Source organism: Chiloscyllium plagiosum, chromosome 28 (assembly GCF_004010195.1).
Source record: "Chiloscyllium plagiosum isolate BGI_BamShark_2017 chromosome 28, ASM401019v2, whole genome shotgun sequence".
NCBI classification, from domain to species: Eukaryota; Metazoa; Chordata; class Chondrichthyes; order Orectolobiformes; family Hemiscylliidae; genus Chiloscyllium; species Chiloscyllium plagiosum.
This window is the reverse complement of record NC_057737.1, coordinates 46,371,575-46,394,132: the sequence shown is the minus strand read 5'-3', so window position 1 is coordinate 46,394,132 and position 22,558 is coordinate 46,371,575. Positions and strand designations below refer to the sequence as shown.

The 22,558-nt window shown below is 45.4% G+C and overlaps 1 protein-coding gene across 1 annotated transcript in view; it reads right to left on the bottom strand.

The window, feature by feature from the left end:
- atp2a3 (ATPase sarcoplasmic/endoplasmic reticulum Ca2+ transporting 3) overlaps positions 1-22,558 on the bottom strand; it is a 145,192-nt gene that overhangs the window by 13,931 nt on the left and 108,703 nt on the right. Inside the window, exons 10-13 of the mRNA XM_043718819.1 lie at positions 17,158-17,289; positions 11,359-11,481; positions 6,859-7,077; positions 1,969-2,304 (exon numbers count right to left, since the gene is read on the bottom strand). Coding sequence (XP_043574754.1) covers positions 1,969-2,304; positions 6,859-7,077; positions 11,359-11,481; positions 17,158-17,289 — 810 coding nt within the window. The remainder of the gene's footprint in view (positions 1-1,968; positions 2,305-6,858; positions 7,078-11,358; positions 11,482-17,157; positions 17,290-22,558) is intronic.

The window sequence follows — 22,558 nt, the reverse complement described above, 5'->3', positions numbered from 1 at the left end:
TAATACACAAGTTTGACACCATCCAGGACAAAGCAGCCTGTTTCACTTCTCGTGGATGCAGTGCCATTCAGTCACTTCACTACCGACGCTCAGTAGCAGCAGTGTGTACCATCCCCTCCCTCCCCCACCGACGCTCAGTAACAGCAGTGTGTACCATCCCCACCCTCCCCCCCACCGACGCTCAGTAACAGCAGTGTGTACCATCCCCACCCTCCCCCACCGACGCTCAGTAACAGCAGTGTGTACCATCCCCACCCTCCCCCACCGACGGTTTCACTTCTCCAGCAGTGTGTACCATCCCCTCCCTCCCTCACCGACGCTCAGTAGCAGCAGTGTGTACCATCCCCTCCCTCCCTCACCGACACTCAGTAGCAGCAGTGTGTACCATCCCCTCCCTCCCTCACCGACACTCAGTAGCAGCAGTGTGTACTATCTACAAGATGCAGTGCAGAAATTCACTGAGACTCCTTAGCCAGCACCTTCCAAGGACAACTCCAAGGACAAAGGCAGTGGATACATGTGAGCACCACCTCCTGTAAGTTCTCCTCAAAACCACTCACCATCCTGACTTGGAAATATATTACCGTTTCTTCACTATAACCAGGTTAAACTTCAAGGGAACTCTTTCCTAACAGCATATGGGTCTACCTACAGCACCAGCAGGCAGCTCACCAGCACCTTCCCAAGGGCAACTAGGGATGGGCAATAAATGCTGATTCAGCCAAGGACACCCAGATCCCACAAACAAGTGAATATATTGGGAATATCTGGGGTCCTAGCACTGATCCTTTCAGGACCCGACTAGTTTCCTGTTTGCCAACCACTTCTGTAAACAAAGTAACTACCCCAAGCTCACGTGCTTTAATTTTAAATGCTAATCTCGGATATTCAGCCCTATTGAAAGCCTTCTGAAAATCCAAATTAAACCACATCCACTGACCGTCCCTTAACTCTGCTGGTTACACCCTCATAAAAACTTCCAGCAAATTTGTCAAGTGTGATTTCCCTTTTGTGTACCCATGCTGACTCTTTCCTATACAGCAAGTTGAAGATTTGTGTTTGCAGCTTCTAACATCCCTTTGCACTCAACATTTGAGCCTCTTGGGCCACAACCTACACTTCCCTAAGCCCTTAGTCCTACCACACTTTTCCTGGGGCATGTGCTTAGCCCAAGCTTTCCTTCTCTATATTTCCCCACCTTTGCAGCCCTCAGTCCTCCTCAAAACAGAGAAGGGTTTTTATCCAAAAGCTTGATCAAATGTTTGGATCCTCTCCTCACATCTCACCTCCCTCTTTCACTTGGTGTCTATCTAATGTTTGGGAGTTCCTACAGAGGGACGTAACACATTTACTGCATTAAGGACACTTTGTAAATTATTGATTTGGAATAGGAGGGGCTTAAATTACCGGAACTGACCATATTGCACATGTCAGAAAACAAGCCATACTAATAGTTGCAGGAACTCTAATCTCACAACATGGCCCACTCTCTCTCTCGGTCTCAGAAAGACCTGTGTATCCATTGGATTTCCAGCTGAAACGGTGATAGTTTTACAGAGGGGAAAAAAGAAGGGATAACCTTTGGCAAAAACCTTTGAATCAGAAATTGGGGTCAGAAGATATTTTTGGGGCTCCTCAGTGCTCCGCGACGAGGCGAGGGGGCAAATATATTCTCAATCAATGGCATAGCCAAACATATCGGCTCATCAAAGTATCTACCCTCTCCACTAACTGACACCTTTTGTTTAATAAGTTGTTGAGTCTTAGCTTCAGGAATAGAACAATCGTAACTTGCCAGTTCTATGGTGCCTTTTACTTTGTCAATAATCTTGAAGCAAATTAGGAGCATAATCAGACATTGGGGCACATAAGGTTGCTTTAGGAGAAGTGACCAATAAAGAGGTAGGTTATCAATGTGAGGAGGGAAACCAGTTGTTGGGGGAAGTGGCAATGGAACTCCAGACTCACCATAGCTGTGATCTCGTCGAAGGACTGAAGGTACTCAATGATTTTGGACTTGTGTGCAGGTTCAACCCGAGCAAAGCAGCATGTGGAGCGGCAGGCCTCTCGCTGCTCTTCCGGAGTCAAATCGTCAAACTCCCGGCCAGTGTAGGCTCTCTCAGTCACGTCCTCGTCCTCCTGGAAGATTCCAATCCGCCGGCAAATGGCGACGGCAGTGCCTTTGTTGTCACCGGTGATCATGATGACACGGATGCCTGCCTTCTCACACATCTTTATGGAATTGACAACTTCCTTTCTTGGTGGGTCCAGCATCCCTACGCAGCCAACAAACGTAAGGTCAGTCTGAAGGGAGAGAGGAAAGAAATTAGTGTCTCAACAGTGGGGAGATCAGAGAGCAGCACAACACAACAGAAACAGGCATTAATTCAAACTTTCACGGTTGACGTGTTTCTCACAGGGCATGAATAACAATTTATCTACATTACTGAAAACTTGAGCACAAAATCTAACTGGCTCTCCAGTGCAATTTGGAGGTGTCAGAGAAGCTTATATTTTCGATAAGCTGTTAAACCAAGGTCTGTTGTGCTCTCTCAGGTGGATATAAAATGTCCCCTTTGAAGTGAAACAGAAATGTTTTCCCTGATGTCCTGATCAATATTAATTCGAACGCCAGCATCTGCCCATATGGAACCTTGCTGGGTACAGAATGCCTGCCAGTGAGAGAGACAGGAGTTCAGATGTAATTATCGGGTTGTTAACAGCTCCAGGACACACTCATACTGTGCAAGTTATTTCATTCATTACGGATGTGGTGTCCAGAGGATTTGAATCTGAAAACACTGCAGAGAATGAGAAAGAAGCATATTAGCTAAAATATGAAGGATTGCAGTGTTCCAATATTCAGAGGAACCTAGGGGTCCTCGTGCAGGAATTGCAACGGATTAGTATACAGGTGCAGCAAGTAACCAGGAAAGCTAAACAATTACTGTGTATTGCAAGGGGAAATCAATACTAAAATAGGGGCATGATACTTCAGTTATATAGGGTATTGGCAAGACCCAGATCTGGAGTATAGTACGTTAGCGAGATTTGAGAAGATTTGTAGCTCAAGTTGAGGTTCGGCATGCAAGTTTGTTTGCAGACCTGGAAGGCTTGTCTTCAGATATTTCGTCACCATACATCATCAGTGAGCCTCCAGTGAAGCGCTGGTGTTATATCCAGCTTGCTATTCATTTGTATGGACAGTATTGGTCATCTCCTTATTTAGGATGTAAATGAGTTGGAAGGAGTTCAGGGCCTAAAGACCTATAGTGGATGGGTTACCTTGAGGGAAGGTTGCACAGGCCAGACTTGTATTCACTGGAGTTTCAAAGAGTAAGAGGTGACTTGTCATAGAATAGTGTGGAAGCAGGCCATTCAGCCCATTGTGTCTGCATTGACCTTCCAAACAGCATCCTACCTTAGACCCACTCCCCTCCCCTGTATTTCCCATGGCATACCCATCTAGCCTGCACAGTCCTGGAGGCAATCTAGCATGGCCAATCCACCTAACCTGCACATCTTTGCACTGTGGAAGGAAACCGGGAGCACCCAGAGGAAGCCCACTTTGACACGGGGAGAACGTGCTAGCTTCAAACAGACAGTCACCCGAGGCTGGAATTGAACCCAGATCCCTGACACTGTGAAGCAGCAGTGCTAACCACTGAGCCAGTGAGGCACCACGCCAACATGATTGAAACCAATAAGACCCTGAGGGGGCTTGACAGGTGGCTATGGAAAGAATGTTTCCTCTTATGGGAGTGTCTTGAAATAAGGGTCACTGCTGAAAAATCATGGGTCATCCATTGAAGACTGAGATGAGGAGAATCTTATCTCACAACTCGCATCCTCAAAAGGGAGGCGGAAACAGAGACTATGAATCATTTTAAAGTGGGAAATGTGGATTGTTGATAAGCAAATAGAGAAAGTTTCCCGTGGTAGGTTACTGAATAGCAGATCGGGGTTAGGAGGCCAAGCAGCCTACTCTGAATTCTTATGTTTCTATGTTTGTCAATATCCTGCTTCCCTACCGTACACCTCACCGGCACATTGGACAGACAGACCAGAAACACCCATCCTTCAACCTGACTGCTGGAAGATGGGTTGAGACTGGTGCTGGAAAAGCACTGCAGGTCGGGCAGCATCAGAGGAGCAGGAGAATCGACGTTTCAGGGCATACACCCTTCATCAGGATCCTGATCAAGGGCTTATGCCAAAGGCGTCAATTCCCCTGCTCCTCGGATGCTGCCTGTCCTGCTGTGCTTTTCCAGCACCACACTCTCAACTCTGATCTCCAACATCTGCAGTCCTCACTCCCTCCCAGTTGGATGATGGGAACTACCACCGGCTCCAGTGCAATCCTTAGGCAAGCTAGGCATTTCTTTTTAATGCAGGATGGCCGGATTTGGAAGCAGGCTGTTATTGGTCAGCAGAGATCAAGGGAAAGAAAACGGGATCATCATGAGGCATTGCCATACAGTGCTATCACAGCCAATACGACATCCTCCTTTAACCAAACCCAAAAAAATCAGGAGAATTCCAATTGATGGGATTTCGACAGACTACAATGGGATTGGCAGGGTTTGAATTTCACCGAAAAATCAGAGAATCTGAGTGCCATGGGCATGAAGTGAAGTTCAACTGGAGCAGACAATGATTACTTGTTTAAGGTTTACTGAAAATACTCTCTCATTATTCCAGTTAATGACTGTACCTGGATGTTAACCACTTTCGCTGGCAACTACTTAGGTGGACACACACCAGACAGGACACCATGAGGCTGAACATTCACTGGGGGGGGGTGTGGTGGAGACAAACCCCCTGGTGATGTTTCTGCTCCTTGTAACGTCCGTCACTCTGCAGGAAGGCTGCTCAGCGAGTGCAACACAGAGCACGAAAATAACACCCGGCAGCATTATCAGAACATCACTGCTCAAAGAACACTCACCACGTTAACAACTGCCAGCCAGACAGACCGGGAAACGGCATCAAGTTGTTGCCATCGTTTTGTCAGTCAGAAATAAGACGAACATGCACTGATACCTTGCAAAACAGGACATCGCAAAGTGCTTTACAGCCAGCTATAAGTGTGGACACGGTTGTAGTGTAGCAGCCAATTGCACTCAGGAAGCTGCCAGCCTCAGCAATGAGATAAGTGACCAGATAAAGGATTTTTTTTTTTAAGCTGAGAGTTAAATACTGGGTAACTCTGAAGGATCTCGCCTGCACTTTATCTGTGAGTGGGCCTGAGAAAGCAGGTGGAGGCCTGCTTTCACATCACATCTGAAAGATGGCACCCGCACCAGTGCACGGAAACGTTAGCCCACACTTGGTGCTCAGATCTCTCACAAACCCCCAAAATATTTCTGACTGGGAGCTGACAGTGGCACCCACTGAGCCCCAGCGTGTGCACAGTTCTTGGCTGGATGGAGACGCGCCACAGTAATAGAATGACGTGCAGCATAGTGGCTCAGTGGTTAGCGCTGCTGCCTCACAGTGCCAGGGTCCCAGGTTCAGTTCCAGCCTTGGGTGACTGTGTAGAATTTGCACATTGTTCCCGTGTCTGCGTGGGTTTCCTCCGGGTGCTCCGGTTTCCTCTCAGTCCAAAGATTAGGTCGATTTGCCATGCTAAGTTGACCCTTAGTGCCTAGGATGCGCAGGTTAGATGGATTAGCCATGGAAAATGCAGGTTTACAGGGATAGGGTAGTAGGGGTGAGTCTGGGCGAGATGCTCTTTGGAGGGGCAGTGTGGACTTAATGGGCCGAATGGCCTGCTTCCACATTGTAGGGATTCTACGATTCAGTGCCCTCAGAATCACAGCGCCCTTCTTTCTGTTAAGATAGGCTGGAGTTTGGCCCTGGATTTGCCTCACTCCAGGTGATTTGTTGCCACATAATTTTGTTTTCTGCATCTGTAAATCAATGGGCTAAATTTAGTGAGACAAATATTAAGAATCAGATAAATTATGGAACATTTTATGCATGGAAAAGTGCTTTACATTTAAATGTTGCACTTGGATCAGGAATTGCACACAGTGGGATGAGTGAATGGGAAGTGGTTTAATGTTTTGGGTTGGGCATTGAATTGACTCTGTTATTATATACTTAACAGGAGAGTTTTCCAGCCAAATGCAAATTAGTAAATTCTGACTCTCAGCATGGATACCCACCAGGTTAGAATACTTAACTGAAGCAAACAACATAGGATATCTTCTTCTTGTGCCAAAGAGATTCATTTAAAAGTAATCTGCAATGGAAATCTTATTTTGTCTCAGGAATCATTTAACTCCCATCACAGTCAGTTGGCAGTTTAGAACATGGGTATTACTAGGAAAAGAGATAATCGAACAGTGCTTTTAGTCTGGCACTCATCAGTGCAGTTGCAAGACTACCCAAAGGTCACAACAATTCAAACTGCTCGATTTTGACTTCTTCCTCCGACAAGATAAGTTCTTGTTCCCATCTTGATTTGGCATTCTTGCGATTCTGGCCGGGTGAGTGCAAATCGAGAAGCTTTACCACCACATCTCCGTCCAGTTCCCAGCAACACTCATGCCCCTTCATCTTCAGGGTGTCAAAGTTAGTACAGTAGCAGCGTTCCCACCTCAGAGTCAGAGAGTTGCCACTTCAAGTGCCACTCCAGAGACTCGAGCCCATCATCCTGCCCGATATCCTCAGCGCGGTGCTGGGGCTCAGCTACTTGAACACCGTTGGAAAAGTGCGTGCAGTGGGCTCTCGTGATGCTCTCATTGAAGACCCAGCATAAGAACAGAATATGGTATCTCGATTCTCAATCCCTCACTGCCCGTTCCCCTTCCTCCATGGCCAACGTTTGCGATAGATTTAAGTACCTCTCACCTCGTACTTGACGAATTTCGTCGGGTCCTCCAAGTCCATGTCCTCCTTCCGGGGTGGGTGGTCTCGGGTTGCCAGTGCGAGGCAGCGGAGGGTGTCCCGTCCTGTTCCCCATTCCTTGATTACACTCATGATCTTTTCCTTCAATCGAGGGTTCAGGGCCACCTTCAATGTACCACAACGAATGTAGTTGCAACGTTCAATGATCCCCTCTGGAGCTCCCTGAAATTAAAACAAGAGCTTTCGTGAGATCAGTAGCATTCGGCTTACCCTCAAGTAAAAGGTTTAGTTACCTGCAAGGTGCAAAAAAAAAAAAATAATCACAGAATCATAGGATTCCTACACTGTGGAGAGGCCACTTGGCCCATCAGGTCTGCTTCCCTCCCCCACCCAGACCCAGCCTGTTGCCCCTATCCCCATAATCCCACATCCTCCATGGCTAAACCACCTTACGCACACATCCCTGAACACTATGAGGCAATTTAGCATGGCCAATCCGCCTAACCTGCACATGTTTGGACTGTGAACTGAAACCAGAGGACGCAGAGGAAACCCACGCAGACAAGGGGAGAATGTGCAAACTCCACACAAGACAGGGGCCCGAGGCTGGAATCACACTGGGGTCCCTTGCACTGTGAGGCAGCCGTGCTAACCACTCAGTCACTGTCCTCCCCTCTTCCTGTTACATCAACAAACTACAGATTTCAATGGCTCTGCAAGAATAACATGCTGGCTACTGTACTTCGAGTGTAAAAGAGAACTTAAAACCTGACCATAATTCCTGAACTTCAAAGAAAATATCTTCAGAATTCTTTAGCTAGAGCTATGGATGCTCAAATGGGCAGTAGATTCAAAGTTTGACAGTGACAGGTTCGCAGGGACTAAGGGAAATAATTGGCAGAGGGATGGTCGTGCTGTAGTAAAAGAAAGAGACAGCACTTTAGAAATTAGCAAAAGGAGCACCAAAAAACTTGTAAAGAAGGAAAATAAAATATGAAAGTTACGCAGCAAGAAAACTTCTATATAATATGTAAAAAAAGTGTTAGCAATACTAAACATGAGTCTATTACAGGCACAGACAGAAGAAGCCATAATAGGAGGGAGGGGAAGGGGGATGGGGTAAGGAAATAGCAGACAAACTAAAATAAAAACAGAAAACAAAATACTGGACTCAAAACATTAATTGTTTCTATCTAAAGATGTGCAGCTCAGGTGGATTGCCCATGCTAAATTGCCCATCGTGTCCAAGGTCATGCAGGTTAGGTGGACTAACCATGGGAAATGCAGGGTTAGAGGAACAGGGTAGAGGGGAGAGTCTGGGTCAGATGCTCATTGGAGGGTCAGTGTGGACTCAATGGGCTGAATGGCCTGCTTCGATACTAGGAATTCCAGTGTTCTCTCCACAGATGGTCCTAGACCTGATGAGTTTCTGTAGCACTCTGTTTTCATTTAAGATTTCCAGCATTTGTAACGCTGTGCTTTTAAACTATGATGACCTATGCTCCAACGTTCTGAACGACGTGATTATTGAGCTAATAGATGTGTTTTTGGTCATCCTCCAGAATTCTATGGATTCCAGAATGTTTCCTGCAAGATATTGGTCACACGTTTTACACTTGATTAATCAAAAGGTTATTCAAACCTTTGTTGCTGGTGTCCTAAATCACATCAAATCCTGTTCACTCATTTCATAATAACAACATTGATTCACATAGTGCCCTTAATGTTATAAAATTCCTGAAGGAATGACACAAAACAGCAACACTGAGCGACATAAGGAGCCAGGAGGTCGGATGACTCAGGGCTCAGTCAAAGGCAAGTTTTACAGAGAGGTGGAGAGATTTAGGGAGGAGCTTAGTTAGACCTCAGACAACTGACAGCATGGCCATCGATGTTGGAATGATTAAAATTAGGGACACTCAAGGCCACAGTTAGAGTAACACAGAAATCTTGGCAGGATTGTAGGGATCGTCAATTTACGTTAAAATCAAAGTGTTAACCAGATGCCAAAGTTTTCAAACAGCTCCAGGCTTCTACCCTTCACAATTTCTGTAATCTCCTACAACCTCACATCACTGCCCCCATGCCCAGGTGATAAACAATTGGATAAAAATGGAACAGTGTAGGATAGATAGGTGTCAGATTGGTTCCACAGGTCGGCACGGCACAACATGGAGGACCGAAGGGCCTGTGCTGCGCTGTAATGTTCTACCTCTGCACTCTGCTAATTCTGGACTCTAAGCATTACTGATTTTAATTAATCCTTTGTGGGTGGTCTTGGCTACAATTATCCAAACCCCAACCTCTGGGATTCTCTCCCTAAAGCACTCAGGCCTTCCAACACTGCTTCCTCCTAATATTCCTTAAGCAGGTGTATATCTCTCTGACCAAGGTGTTGGGTTTCCATATGGCTCATTGTTAGGGGTCACTCCATAACAGTGTCCAGAGACATTGTATTATATCACAGCTGCCCTATAAATTCAAGTTGTCAATGTTGGTCCAGGTCTCACTGCAGACTATAGAGAGAGAGTTGCATTCTTTGGAGGTGTCAGGCTGTCTTTCCGATGAGCTTCCTTCCGCCTGCTCAGGTAGATGTAAACCATTCTGTGGTGCTGCTTCAAAGAACAGCAGGGAAACTCTCTCAGGTCCCCTGCCAATGCTCATCCCTCAATCTGAATTGCCAGCACTCAAGTAACTCATTCGCCGCAACACAGTTTGTGGAATCCTCCTGTGTTCACACGTGGCATTATTGCTTGTAAAAAACATGGTGAACCACTGAGGTGAAGGAAGCTAAGGTTTGATCTACTCTTGCTGGAAAGTGGTCAATGCGAGGTGATTCTGCCCTTTGCAAGCTAGTTATCAGGCAGGAAAGCTACAGGTGCTATGTTATGCCTGAGTATTGAATCCTTCACTGTCAGCTCAGGGCAGGACCTCCAGTTTCTTTGCCCGTTCCCAGTGTCCTGCAGCCATGGGCTCACGTCTGATCCCAGCCTCCCTCAGCTGGAGTCACACTGACATTCACAGGACACATCAAACAGCTCTTGAATTTAGGCTGTTTTTTTGCAAGTGGGACAAGAGGCCTTTAAACAGAAACTGCATCACTGCAGAAAGACATCAAACATCTTTCAGTTCAGAAACACGAGCTCCCAAAATTAAAAAAACAAATTGTCATTCACTTGTGGATGTGGTGTTGCTAGCTGGGTCAGCATTTATTCCCCAAGTGAGTCAGTGGAAGGCAGATTTAGTCTTTGCCAAAGTGAGGCCTTAAAACCTCGACTAATGTGCAATCCCTGTTGTAAAAATGAGATGCTGCTCCTGGTCTGAGCTCCTGCCAGTGTGTGGCTGAGAGGAGATCCCAGTACAGACCCACAGACATCTGACAGCAACCCCAGGCTGCACACCAACATACACGATCTATCGGAGCATCCGCCAAGGTGCACCTCATCATAAGGGTTGCTGTGGGAGAGACCACAAACAGAACAGACAAATAATACCAGGGGCACCACTTTATAAAATTTCAATACTGTGTTATTGCTTAATAAAACCTGCTGCACATGTGAACGTGCCCACGCGCTGTCAGGGGAACATGCCCGCACATTGTGCACTCTATGTAAATACTGGTTATACTGTGTTCCCAGTTAGATTCTCCTGGCTTCAAAACGAATGGTGAAAACTGCAGCTTTCCCAGATTCCAACTCCGGATCCTGATCCTTTTTCAGTTTTTAAGACAGACATTGTCAGCAAGGCCAATATTTCGCCCTCGACCTGAGAGTGGCTAAACAAAGCCATTCAGGCTGAACCACATTGCTGTGGGTCTGGAGCCACATTTAGGCCAGACTGGGTAAGGATAGCAGATTCCCTTCCCTAAAGGACATTAGTGAAATTGCTGGGCATTACTGCTGAATGGTGGACATGATCAGGATTGAGAGTAGCTTTACCTTCCAGGATTATTAATTAAATTCAAACTGCACCAGCTGCCAAGACAGGATGCCCCCAGATCATTAGCCTGTACTTCTTGATCACTCGTCTATGCACTGGCACCACCCCCTCTCCAATTGCAGCAACAATTCATAAGGTCACAGTTTTAAAAACAAACACCCAATATATGCCTTACTGAAACATAGTGACCATATCCAGTCTGCAGCTCATGCGTAAAACAACTGAAAAACTACTCAGGCCCTCAATATTGTTCTTGCGTTATAATTGTAAGGTAAGAAAGATTAATAGCACACCAAGCAGCTGAATGGTGCAAACACCAGTCCATTGGTCAGGAATAGACTGGAGATTGCACAGAATGGGTTCTCCCTAACGGGTACAAATGTTGTCTTTGGGAGTGTGGCTCCATCATTGCTGCTGTCAAAGTACCTTTGAACTGTTATAGTTTTCCTTCCCTTCCTGTGATTTGACCTGATGTGCTGTCGTCCTCACATTTTCAGCAACAGATGCTCAAACTAAACCATGGAGGTCAGATGACTTCTCTATCAGGTTCTGGTGGCTTCTTACCTTCACAAACATTTTGCTTCCTGAATCCCCCACGGTCTTGGTCGGAGAGCAATAAACAGACATGGATTTGCGATCACGGGAGAACTCAAGGGTCACTTCCTTCCTCATGAGTTGTTTGATGGTCTACAGAAAAGAACAAGCATGTCAAGATTTAACCACGGGTGGAATCAACCAAGGAACGTTGTATAATCAGTCAGCTAGGAGCAACAAGAGTCAACTAAATATTCAAGCAGAGGTGAAACTAATATTTTTGAGGACTTCATTTGAGATTTTCTTGAATTCTTACTAGCTAATAATGAGGAGATCTGGTCACACAGTAACAATATTTGATTTGATATAGCGGGTATTTAGGTTCTCCCAGAAGCAGAATTTGAAGAATTCATCAATAACCCCAATTATCAATTCATTAAACTTACACACACAAGGAAAGCATTAATTTCCTAGAAACAGGTCTTTCAGTTACCACAGAACAACAGGCACACGTTCGCAAAAGTATTTTTAAAATAACTGTTGCACACTTCTATACACAAAAGTCCATATCCTAAATACAGTCATTTCACCTCGAGAGATTTGTATCGAGGTGTGATAAGACATAAAGACAAATCCTTACAAAATAAAACTGAATATCCAGTTGACAGAGCTCATTATAATGGGGGCCAGTAGGTTTTTCTCCAACTTATCATTGCTACTGAACGTCTGCAGCTTTAAGCAAGATACTCCATTTTCAAGGAATTAAGTACTTCAGTGATTTTATGATTTCAGTTAGCTGAGTATTTCTCCGCTGGAAGACTTAGAATCACATTTTTCCCTCTAAAGCTTCTCTTCCCCCTTTTGCAGACGCCATTCTCTCTTCCGCCTTTTTTGCCCCTAGCGCTCCCACTTTGCAGACCCCCTTCCCTTCGCAGTCCACCACCCCGTCTCCCATTTCACAGACTCCATCTTCTTTCCCCATCCGCAGCCTCCCTCAGCTCAGTTCTCCTCCTCCTCCCTTAGCAGTTCCCCCCTGCCCTTCCCCTTCATTGTCCCTCACTCTCCTTCCCCCTGCAGAGCCTGCTACTTGTTCCCCTGTTGTCTATACATTTATAAAAAAGTGAGGTGTAAAATAGCATATTGTCATTGATAACACAAATGGCTGCCATCGATTGACACTTTTTTTTTTAAAAAGACCATTGTAAGCTGAGCAGTTTCTTCATAATAGATTGTCAAAGCTTCTTGCAGGACATTGTTGGTTTCATAGGCATTTCAAAGGCTTGCCTTTGTTTGGATATTTCCACAGTGAATACTGAAAAGAATGGGGTTTATTTATTTCATTCATGGGATCCCCGAGTTGCTGGTGAGAACGTGGTGGGGAGCTGCAGACCTTGGGTCGCAGGTAGACCCACTGTTGGAAATTTGGGTTTGCTTGAGAACGGAATTGTTTTAGTATTTCATGTTTTCTGTGTAGCCTCAGTATTACAACAGGAACTAGCTTTCTAACAAATACAAACAGGTCTCTGTATAAGAAAACAAAGGAGAGGCCATAAGAATATCCAAGGGCAGGTTGTCTGGGGGACTGAGCCACTGTCCATCTGGGGAGAAAACTAGGAGTCCCCTACATCAGCCCAAGGGAAGGGCAGAGACGTTTACCACCAAAGAGGGCAAGAAATCAGGTACAAAGACTCAAAAGCTGGGTGCCCTGGATCCTCCATTGCTCAGAAAGACTTTGGAATCAGCAAAGTGTTCTCATCTGTCACAGGTCTTTCCTTTGTCTCATTGAACACTGCATTGTATTTCAACTCCTCCTCCTCAATACATTTGCTGAAAATTCCTTACCAATCGTCAACTGCCTATATTGGCTAACTGTCATAACAAATCCTCGCTCTCGAAACCAACATCACAGTGCTGCTAACGACAGGGTTCCAGGATTGTGACCCAGTGACTCTGAAGGAACAAAGATATTTCCAAAGCAGGGAACTTAAAGGTCATGAATCTGCTGCCTTCGCCATTCCAAATGGTAGTGGTCATGGGTTTGGATAATACCACCAGGCCATCGCCTACTCTTATATTCCAACTGCCTTGATATAACTGCCAACATTCCATTAACCCTCTGATCAGCTGCTGCCCTTGTGTACTCGCTTTCTGTGTTTCGTTCACAAGTCCCCACCAAAGGCCCTTCGAGTTGCAGCTTCCTGCAGCTTTTCTCCATTTAATTAAGACTTCATTCTCTTGTTCTCCTTCCATACTGAACAACCTTACATTTTCTCTACATCATACTCAGTTTGCCAACTTTTTGACCACTTTACTTATCGGTAGCTCTCTGTGAACGTAAAAATCACACAACACCAGGTTTATAGTCCAACAGGTTTAATTGGAAGTACACTAGCTTTCGGAGCGACGCTCCATCAGGTGGTAGGGTTAGGGCTACATTAAGGAGCGGCGCTCCGAAAGCTAGTGCTTCCAATTAAACCTATTGGACTATAACCTGGTGTTGTGTGATTTTTAACTTTGTCCACCCCAGTCCAACACCGGCGTCTCCAAACCATCTCTATGAACTGTTTGTACCTCCCTCCACAACTTGCCTTTCCTCCCACTTTCATGTTGTCTGTTAATCTGGTGACAGTACATTCTTTCCTCCTGGTCATTAGTTTATATTGGGAACAGTTGGTGTCCCAGCACTGATCCCTGTGGAATCTTAGCGGTTATAATTTGCCAACCTGAAAATAATCCCTTATCCCAACTCTGTTTCCTGTCTGTTGGCCCGTGACAGGAAACAATCAACTAGGGGAAAGTGAGGACTGCAGATGCTGGAGATCAGGGTCGAGAGTGTGGTGCTGGAAAAGCACAGCAGGGCAGGCAGCATCTGAGGAGCAGGAAAGTCGATGTTTTGGGCATAAGCCCTTCATCCTAATGAAGAGCTTAGTCCTGAAACGTCAATTCTCCTGCTCCTCAGATGCTGCCCGAGCTGCCGTGCTTTTCCAGCACCACACTCTCGACCCTGATCTCCAGCATCTGCAGTCCTCACTTTTCTCTAGTTTAGCGGTAGCACACTAGCCTCTCACTTGGAAGGTCATGGGTCCAAGAATTACCCAGAGACCGGAGCACCATCCAAAATCTAGGACAGCAATGTCTGCAGTATTACTGGTGGACTGCACTGTCTTTTGGCTGTGGTGTTAAACAAGATGTGTATAAACGGTCTCATGTTTGAAGAGGTGATGGCAGTCACAAAGGCTTGGCTAACAATCCTCCCGTCAACCAGCATCACCAGAGGATTCAAGATGGCGGCGGTCGGAATAGATCAGCTTTGGTGAGCTCTGCACCCCAACCCAGAGTAGTAATTTTTTTCCATCCCCTCATCTTTGTTTTTTTGGAAAAAGATAATTGTTAATTGGTAATACAACCATTATATTTGCCATTATAAGCGGCCCCTTATCAAGCTTATGAAATTGCAAATGCCCCAGGGGTTGGGAAGAGTGGGATCTCCTGGATGTCAGAAGATATCAATTGAGCTCCCTTCCATCTTTTGAGTGTGACTGGGCCTGTGGGGACTCGGCGTCGATATGGTTGGACGTTGAGGCCTCCCAGGCAAAGTGTGCTCTTCTTCACCTGTTATTTCTGGATAAAATGAGGATAGCTGTGGAACATTGCGGCAATCTAATAGTTACTAACACTGTCAAGGCACGGAGGGCAATGAGACAGATGGAGGGTAATATGTCTAAAACATCTTTCCATACTCCCATAGTTGGTCTACCAGGTTTCTGGCCAGGGACACTGGATCCTGGGTTTAAGTCCTGGGAGGGTAGGGGAGTCTCTTGTTTGGGTGACCTGTTTGAAGAGGAAATGTTAATACAATTTGATCAAATTACTCGTACGTATGGAGTATCGTGCAGGGACCTCACCTGTTTTTTTCAGGTCAGGGATTTTATCTGAAAAGAGACTATGCTTCTCTCTGAGGATTATAGATCTAATACAGAAAAGGCTAAGCTTCAGGCTAAGAGCACTCTTTCAGTGAGTACTCTCTATCATTTGTTGGGGGGAGATGACTGGCGTTCCTCGGGTGACATCGAGCAATTACAGAAGGTCTGGGAGAGAGAGTCGGGGGTGGAGATCTCTCCGGAAACTCAGGAAGACATTTTTGAGAATGCGAGGAAAACTTCAATATGTAATAGGACTCACACTATGCATTAAAGACTCTTCATTAGGGTCATCTGGCCCCAGATCGTCTTGTGAAATTTAAGCAGGGTGTGTCTTCAATGTGCCCCAAATGTAAAATAAATCCAGATACCCTCACGCGTTATTTACGGTCCAGTGACAGGCTGCCTACACACTGGAGCGCTGTGGCAGGAGTAATAAAGGGGATCTTGGGGACCAAAGTCAAGGTGGAGCCGGTTTCTCTTTGCTCCTGGGTTTGTTGAATTTATCTCCCTTAGATGTACATGGGAAAAAGCGTTTTAGCATCCTCACTTGTGTGAGGAAGAATATTCTTATGTGCCGAGTATCTGAGAACCCCCAGCGCTGTCAGGGTGGCATGAGTTAATTATGGAACACATTCCTTTGGACTTTCTTACAAACGTGGTGGACCAGGAAACAGACATTTTTTATAAAATGCAACAGCCCTTTTTGAATTATTTGGAAGTAGATCTGTCCGCCATTTTAATTAGGGCTTTTGCCTAGCCTTGGTGGTTTGGTTTAATAAGCCTAATGACCTGAGGGGAAAAATCTCAAGCAAGCGCGGGTTTAATGATCGATGATCTCTAAGGTTGAGAGGTGAGGTTGTGTTATGCGGAGTGGCATTATTTATTTATTTGTTGATGTGTACTGAGTGTCGTTGTGAGTTCTTTTGTACAGTAGTATGTAATTGGTTTATTGTTGGTGTTTTTGAGGTTATATTTTCATATTCCTGTAATTTTATAATTTTGTAAAGAAAATTGTTTTCAATAAAAATATTTTTTTAAAAACCCAGCATCACCAAAACAAGATTGTTTGGGTTGTCTCCCTCATTGGTATTTATTAGATCTTGCCGTGCACACGTGGATTTTGTTTGTCCAGAAAGATAGATGAGTGGAAGCATTTGCCAAGTATTTTGCTGGTTGTGAAGCCCTTTGGGCCTCCCTATGGAAAGGAATGGCACAATGGAAGTGGGCCAAGTCAGGAGGGGGTGTAAAGGGGCTCTCCCAGGAGTCTGCTATTAGCCTGGGGTTTTTTCAGCTCTGTCTGCTGAAGCTACAAATGAGCTGGTGGCTATGAAAATCCACTCCACTGGTCTACTGATCACTTGCCCTTTTATAATTAGTGGCTATTAGCCACCCTCCTGAGATTTAGTAGAAGATGGAGAGACAGTGGAACAGCAGTAATATTATTGGAGTAGTAATCCAGAAGGCTGGACTATTGTTCAAATCCCACCACTGTAGCTGATCAAATTCAAACTCATTTCAGAAACCTGGAATTCAAAGCTAGTCTCTGGGACGTTGACCATGAAATCATTACTGACCATCATAAAAACCCATCTTGATCATTAATATCCGAGAGAGAAGGAAATCCTCTATTCTTACCTAGTCTGGTTTATTTATGACTCCAGACCAACAGCAATGCAGTTGACTGCTCTCTGTAATGGTTAAGTAAGTCATGCGGTATTAGGGTATGTAGGGCAAAAACTGGAATTGCCAATGACACGCACATCACAATGAAGAGTGAGAAATATTCTGAATCCATTAGCTACACCTCTCAGCACCTCATAACTGAAAATATAAAGGCAACCGAATTGTTTGTCTACGTTACAAAACTGTGAAACAAATCACAGAGTTTACTGTAATGAATACTCACAGTGTTACAATAAGTGGCTCTTTCCACTTTGGTGAGACCGTGGAGGTCAGTGTTGAAAACGTTCATCTTTTCAACTAAACAGGTGAGGGCAGTTTCTGTAGCTTCACCAACCTTCTCATAAACCCCTTTAGCCTGGGAGGATTAAAAAAAAAGACAGGATTAACAGTATGTCTCTAAGCAGATACAAACACAGGAATAATAGCAGGCCACTCAGCCCATCATTCAATATGATCGTGACTGATCAAACACTTCATTGTCGTTTAGATCCCTGTCCTTAAAACCTTGGATACTACTGTTCATCAGAAATCCATCGACCTCTACCTCAAACAGACTCAAAAAAGGTGGCGTTTCCACAGTCCTCTGTGCAAAGAATCTAAAAAGGTTCACAACCCTGTGTAAAAACAAAAAAATCCTCATCTCAGAACGATTTGTAATTATGTACAAATTTGCAATTTGTTTCAATCTTCGTTCAAAACTCCAGAGAATTCAGGCCCAGTTTGTTCAAGTTTTCTTCACAAGACAGTGCTGCCATCCTGGGAGCACGGCTGGTGAACCTTTGCTGCATTCCCTCTGCGACAATATTATCTTTGCTGAGATAAGGAGAGTAAACCTGTATACTGCACTCCAGGCACAGTCTAACCAAGCCTCTTTACAATTGGAGCCAGACCTCACCAGCCCTGAACTCAAAGCCTCTTTCACGACTAACATTCCATTAGCCTTCCGAATAGCTTTCTGCAATTAGTGTTCAGTAACTTGTCCCATCCTTTATAATGGATTCTAGCGTTTTCCCTATTATTGATGGCGTTGCCCATCACTCACTGGGTGGCACGGTGGCACAGTGGTTAGCACTGCTGCCTCACAGCGCCAGGGACCCGGGTTCAATTCCCACCTCAGGCGACTCTCTGTGTGGAGTTTGCACGTTCTCCCCGTGTCTGTGTGGGTTTCCTCCGGGTGCTCCGGTTTCCTCCCACAGTCACAAAGATGTGCAGGGTCAGGTGAAATGGCCATGCTAAATTGCCCGTAGTGTTACGTTAAAGGGGTAAATGTAGGGGTATGGGTGGGTTGCGCTTCGGCGGGTCGGTGTGGACTTGTTGGGCCGAAGGGCCTGTTTCCACACTGTAAAGTAATCTAATCTAATCTAATCACTAATGAGTATGATTGACCCCACTCCCAACCGAGGAAATCTCTTGTCACTGGTCATGGATTCTGGAGGTCCTTGTGTGGCTAATAGGGCCAATCTCCAACTATACATACAACAGGCATTTCCTGGAGGTGGAATTGGTTCTTGGCCTTGAGGGTGTTCACATTCCTTTCTCTGGTTCCTTTTCCAGATTCCCTCTTGCCAAGTTCTCAAAGAATTGCGTCCCTTCACAAAGGAGGCACCTGCAAGTCAGCTTCTTCTGACCATGGGTCTCCCACATATTGAAGACTTCAGGGAGTCTTTAAACTGCTTCATTTGTCCTCTGCTCATCCCAAAGTCTTCCTGGAGCTGGGTGGAGATGACTTGCTTTGGCAGCGGGAACACAGGTATGACCGGCCCAGCAGAGTTAGTTTCGGATGCTCATCGGCTCAATGCTGGTGCTGTTGGCTCCTCCAGGGTCTTTGATATTAGTTCACCCGACTCCTAACCAATGCACAGAATCCATCACAAAAGCATTGATGGGATTTCTCCAGAGTCGTGAGGTGCTGTCAATAGATAGTCCAACTTTCAGAGCTATACAGAGTCGTCGAAAGGATGTCTGCCTTTATACACAAGGGTCTTAGTGACTACACGGACGTTACGGCCAAAGACTCTCATCCTTAGACATCTGAAGGTGGTGCTCACTGATTGGATGTGATGTTAAATCTTGACATCAATTTCAGCCTTTAAGGAGAGATGGTTCCCCAAAGGGGGGGGGGAGAATGTTCCATGGCTGGGTGGATCTCTCCATTGATCTTAACGGTGGGATGGACTGGATCTTGACATGGGGTAGGGTTGATAAAAGATGCACGTCTTCCAGAGGTTCCTTGGTATGGCTCTGCCAAGGTGGTAACGTGAGGCTAGAAGATTCTTTTGGCAGCAAGCCTTCAACAGGAGCTTCCATAGCACTTCACGGAGTCAAAACGCCTTTGTCAGGTCGATGAAGTCATGTACAATGATAAGTATCATTCCTGGCTTATGTCTCGATTTTCACTGCTCAGCAACTCTAGGTCCACAGTTCTACAGTTTGCTTGGAAGCCACACTGGTTTTCAAGAAGGATTTCCTCAGACTGAAAGGTGCCTCGTAGGGATTTGGGTGATAATCTGCCCAACAATGGACAGTAGGATGATTCCTCAGTAGTTGCCACAGTCCACATTGTCTTCAAGAAAGCAGATACAGTGGTAATGGCAATACTCTCGAGGTCTGCAGGGATTTCTTCTTTGTTCCAGACTTTCATGAACAGTCGATGGAGATGACAGTGAACTCTGTTCTTCTAAGTTTGAAAATTTCCACTGGAATCCCAACTACTCCTGCAGCTTGTCCATTACTCGTGTCTAATGGAGGTTTCCAACTTCTGCCACTCCAGTTGGGAGTCCAAGATCGTCATGGGTGGGAGTTGGGGAATTCCTCAAACTCACCCTCATCAATGATTGTATTGTGGGTTAGCAGTTCACTCCATCAGAGGCTGATGTTTTCTCTCTCTCTGAAAAGAGTATCATCTTTACTCCTCATCAGTTTGAGACCACAGGTGTTGGGTCCTTCTATTTCCTCGGTGTCAGTGAAAAAACCTCACATTGTTGTGCTCGTCAGCCAGGAGTTACAGATCCTTAGCTGTCTCAGTCCACACTGGTCCTTGATTTCTCTCATCCTTCTTTGTAAGTCTGCCTTTGCTGTTTGATGAGTTCTTCTCTTTGTCTTGCCAGTGATATTGTTTTATCAGGAACTGAGAGCTTTTCTCCTCTTGTTGGTGTGAGGACACTGATGTAAAGCTAACAGGTCTGTTGTTCCCTATTTCTCTCTCATTCCCTTTCTAAATAATGGGGTGTTATTTGCTACCTTCCAACCTACAGTAATCATTCCAGAATCTATCACTGATTATCGACCTCGCCAATCCCAATACTCTCGGATTAAAACTATCAGGTCCTAGAGATTTATCGACTTTCAAGTCCATTAATTGTTCCAGTATAATCTTCTTACTAACACCAGTCTCCACCTTCTTTTCCTTGTCTGTCCTAGCCACTTGGATCTCCACTGGGAGATTTCCGTTACCTTTCTCAGTGAAAACAGTCACAAAGTTATCATTCAGCATCTCTACCATTTCTCTGTTCCCTTTTATGTATTTCTCTTTCTTTTCCTTGTCTGTCCTAGCCACTTGGATCTCCACTTGGGAGATTTCTGTTACCTTTCTCAGTGAAAACAGTCACAAAGTTATCATTCAGCATCTCTACCATTTCTCTGTTCCCTTTTATGTATTTCTCTTACTCTGCCTGTGATGGGCCCACATTTATTTTAGCCAGAAGTTTCCTTTTCATGTACCTATCTCTGCTCAGTTTCTTGGTCCTCCATCTTGTATAGGTCCCACCTGCCCCACAATAGACCCAATTCTTCAGAAATGTGATGCTCTCCATCCTCCAGCAGTTCTCCAGCCACATTCACATGATCCTGTTGTTCTATGTTCCCTGGTACACAGCTCCGAGAATGGTCTTGAAATCACTGTTCAAGGTCATGCTTTTTCATTTCCTTATTAACTCTCCGCAGTCTGCCTTTAGGACCGCATCCCTCTCCCTACCTACATTGCTGGTCCCATTGCAGACCACAACCTCTGGCTGATCCCACCCCTCTGGAAGGATGTTCTGCAGCTACTCCATGGCACATTAGAGGCAGGGGACGTCCGACTGACCAGCCTGGTGATCGCCCATTTCCTCTCTTTCTGTGTGCAATGTCACCCCTCCCTACACGTGCTGTAGTCCTCTTGGACGTACCATAGTGACACCAGCCACGACGTAAGGTCCAAAGTCCCAAGCACAAGCTCATGGAGCTGCCAACAATTCCCGTCCGGAGCCAATTCCAGTCAGCGTGTTGCGTCGGTGACAATTCCGGTCTGGAGCCAATTCCAGTCGGCGTGTTAGGTCAGTGACAATTCCGGTCCGGAGCCAATTCCAGTCGGCGTGTTGGGTCGGTGACACTTTGTATGCTGATGACATCGCACATATTGCCAGCTGTACACTCCATTTGGCCCTTCTGACATTCCAAAACTCAAAAAGCCTATTTGTCACCCCAAGAATAAGTCTAGACTTTGAAAACCTAAGCTATTTCTCAGAACAAAAAGCCTAGAAATGCCAAATCTTCACATGTTTTCGATCAAATTGTAGAACTAAACGTAACAGGTTGGTATTCATTCAAATCTCATGATCTACTGGGGCAGAACGCTGGCTCAGTGGTTAGCACTGCTGCCTCACAGCACCAGGGTCCCAGGTTCGATTCCAGCCTCGGGTGACTGTGTGGAGTTTGCACATTCTCATGTGCAGGTCAGGTGAATTGGTCATGTTAAATTGCCCGTAGAGTTAGGTGCATTAGTTAGGGGGAACGGGTCTGGGTGGGTTACTCTTCGGAGGGTCAGTGTGGACTAGTTGGGCGGAAGGGCCTGTTTCCACACTGTAGGGAATCTAATCTATTTCACAAAGATACTACACGGGTAAATGTCCCATATCAGATAGTGCAGAGGTTAGAATATGCACAAGTAATTCAATTTTAAAGTCATACTTAGATTTTTAACTGGTGCTTTGATTTCATTTATTTTAACAAAAACAATGACTGCAATTTGAGAAGTGGAGAAGAATAGATGTTTCATTGCAGTGCAGGCCAGGATACACTGCTGTGGTGTTATTGCCAGTGGAGGCAATTAATACTTTAAAATCTGACAACTTCCATTTATTGAGTGTCATGGAGTCATACAGTAAAACAGTACGGAAACAGACACTGCAGTCTAATTGGTCCACGCCAACCAGGTATCCCAAAACTTAACTAGTCCCATTTGCCTGCATTTGGTCCATATCCCTCTAAACCTTTCCTATTCGCACACCAATCCAAAATGTTTTTTTTAATGTTGTAATTGTACCTGCATCTACCACTGCCTCTGGCAGCTTGTTCCGCCTACACATCACCTTCTGTGTGAAAAAGTTACTCAAGCCCCTTTTAAATTTTTCCCCTCTGATCTGAAAGTTATGCCCTCTAGTTTGGACTTCCCTACCCTGGGAGAAAGGCCTTGACTATTCACCCCATCCATGCCCCTCAAGATTTTAGAAACTTCAATAAGGTAACCCCTGAGTCTCTGATGCTTCAGGGAAAGAAACCCTCTCCCTGTAGCTCAAACTCTCCAATCCTAGCAACATCCTTGTAAGTCTTTCCTGCACCCTTCCACGTTTAACATCCTTCCTAGA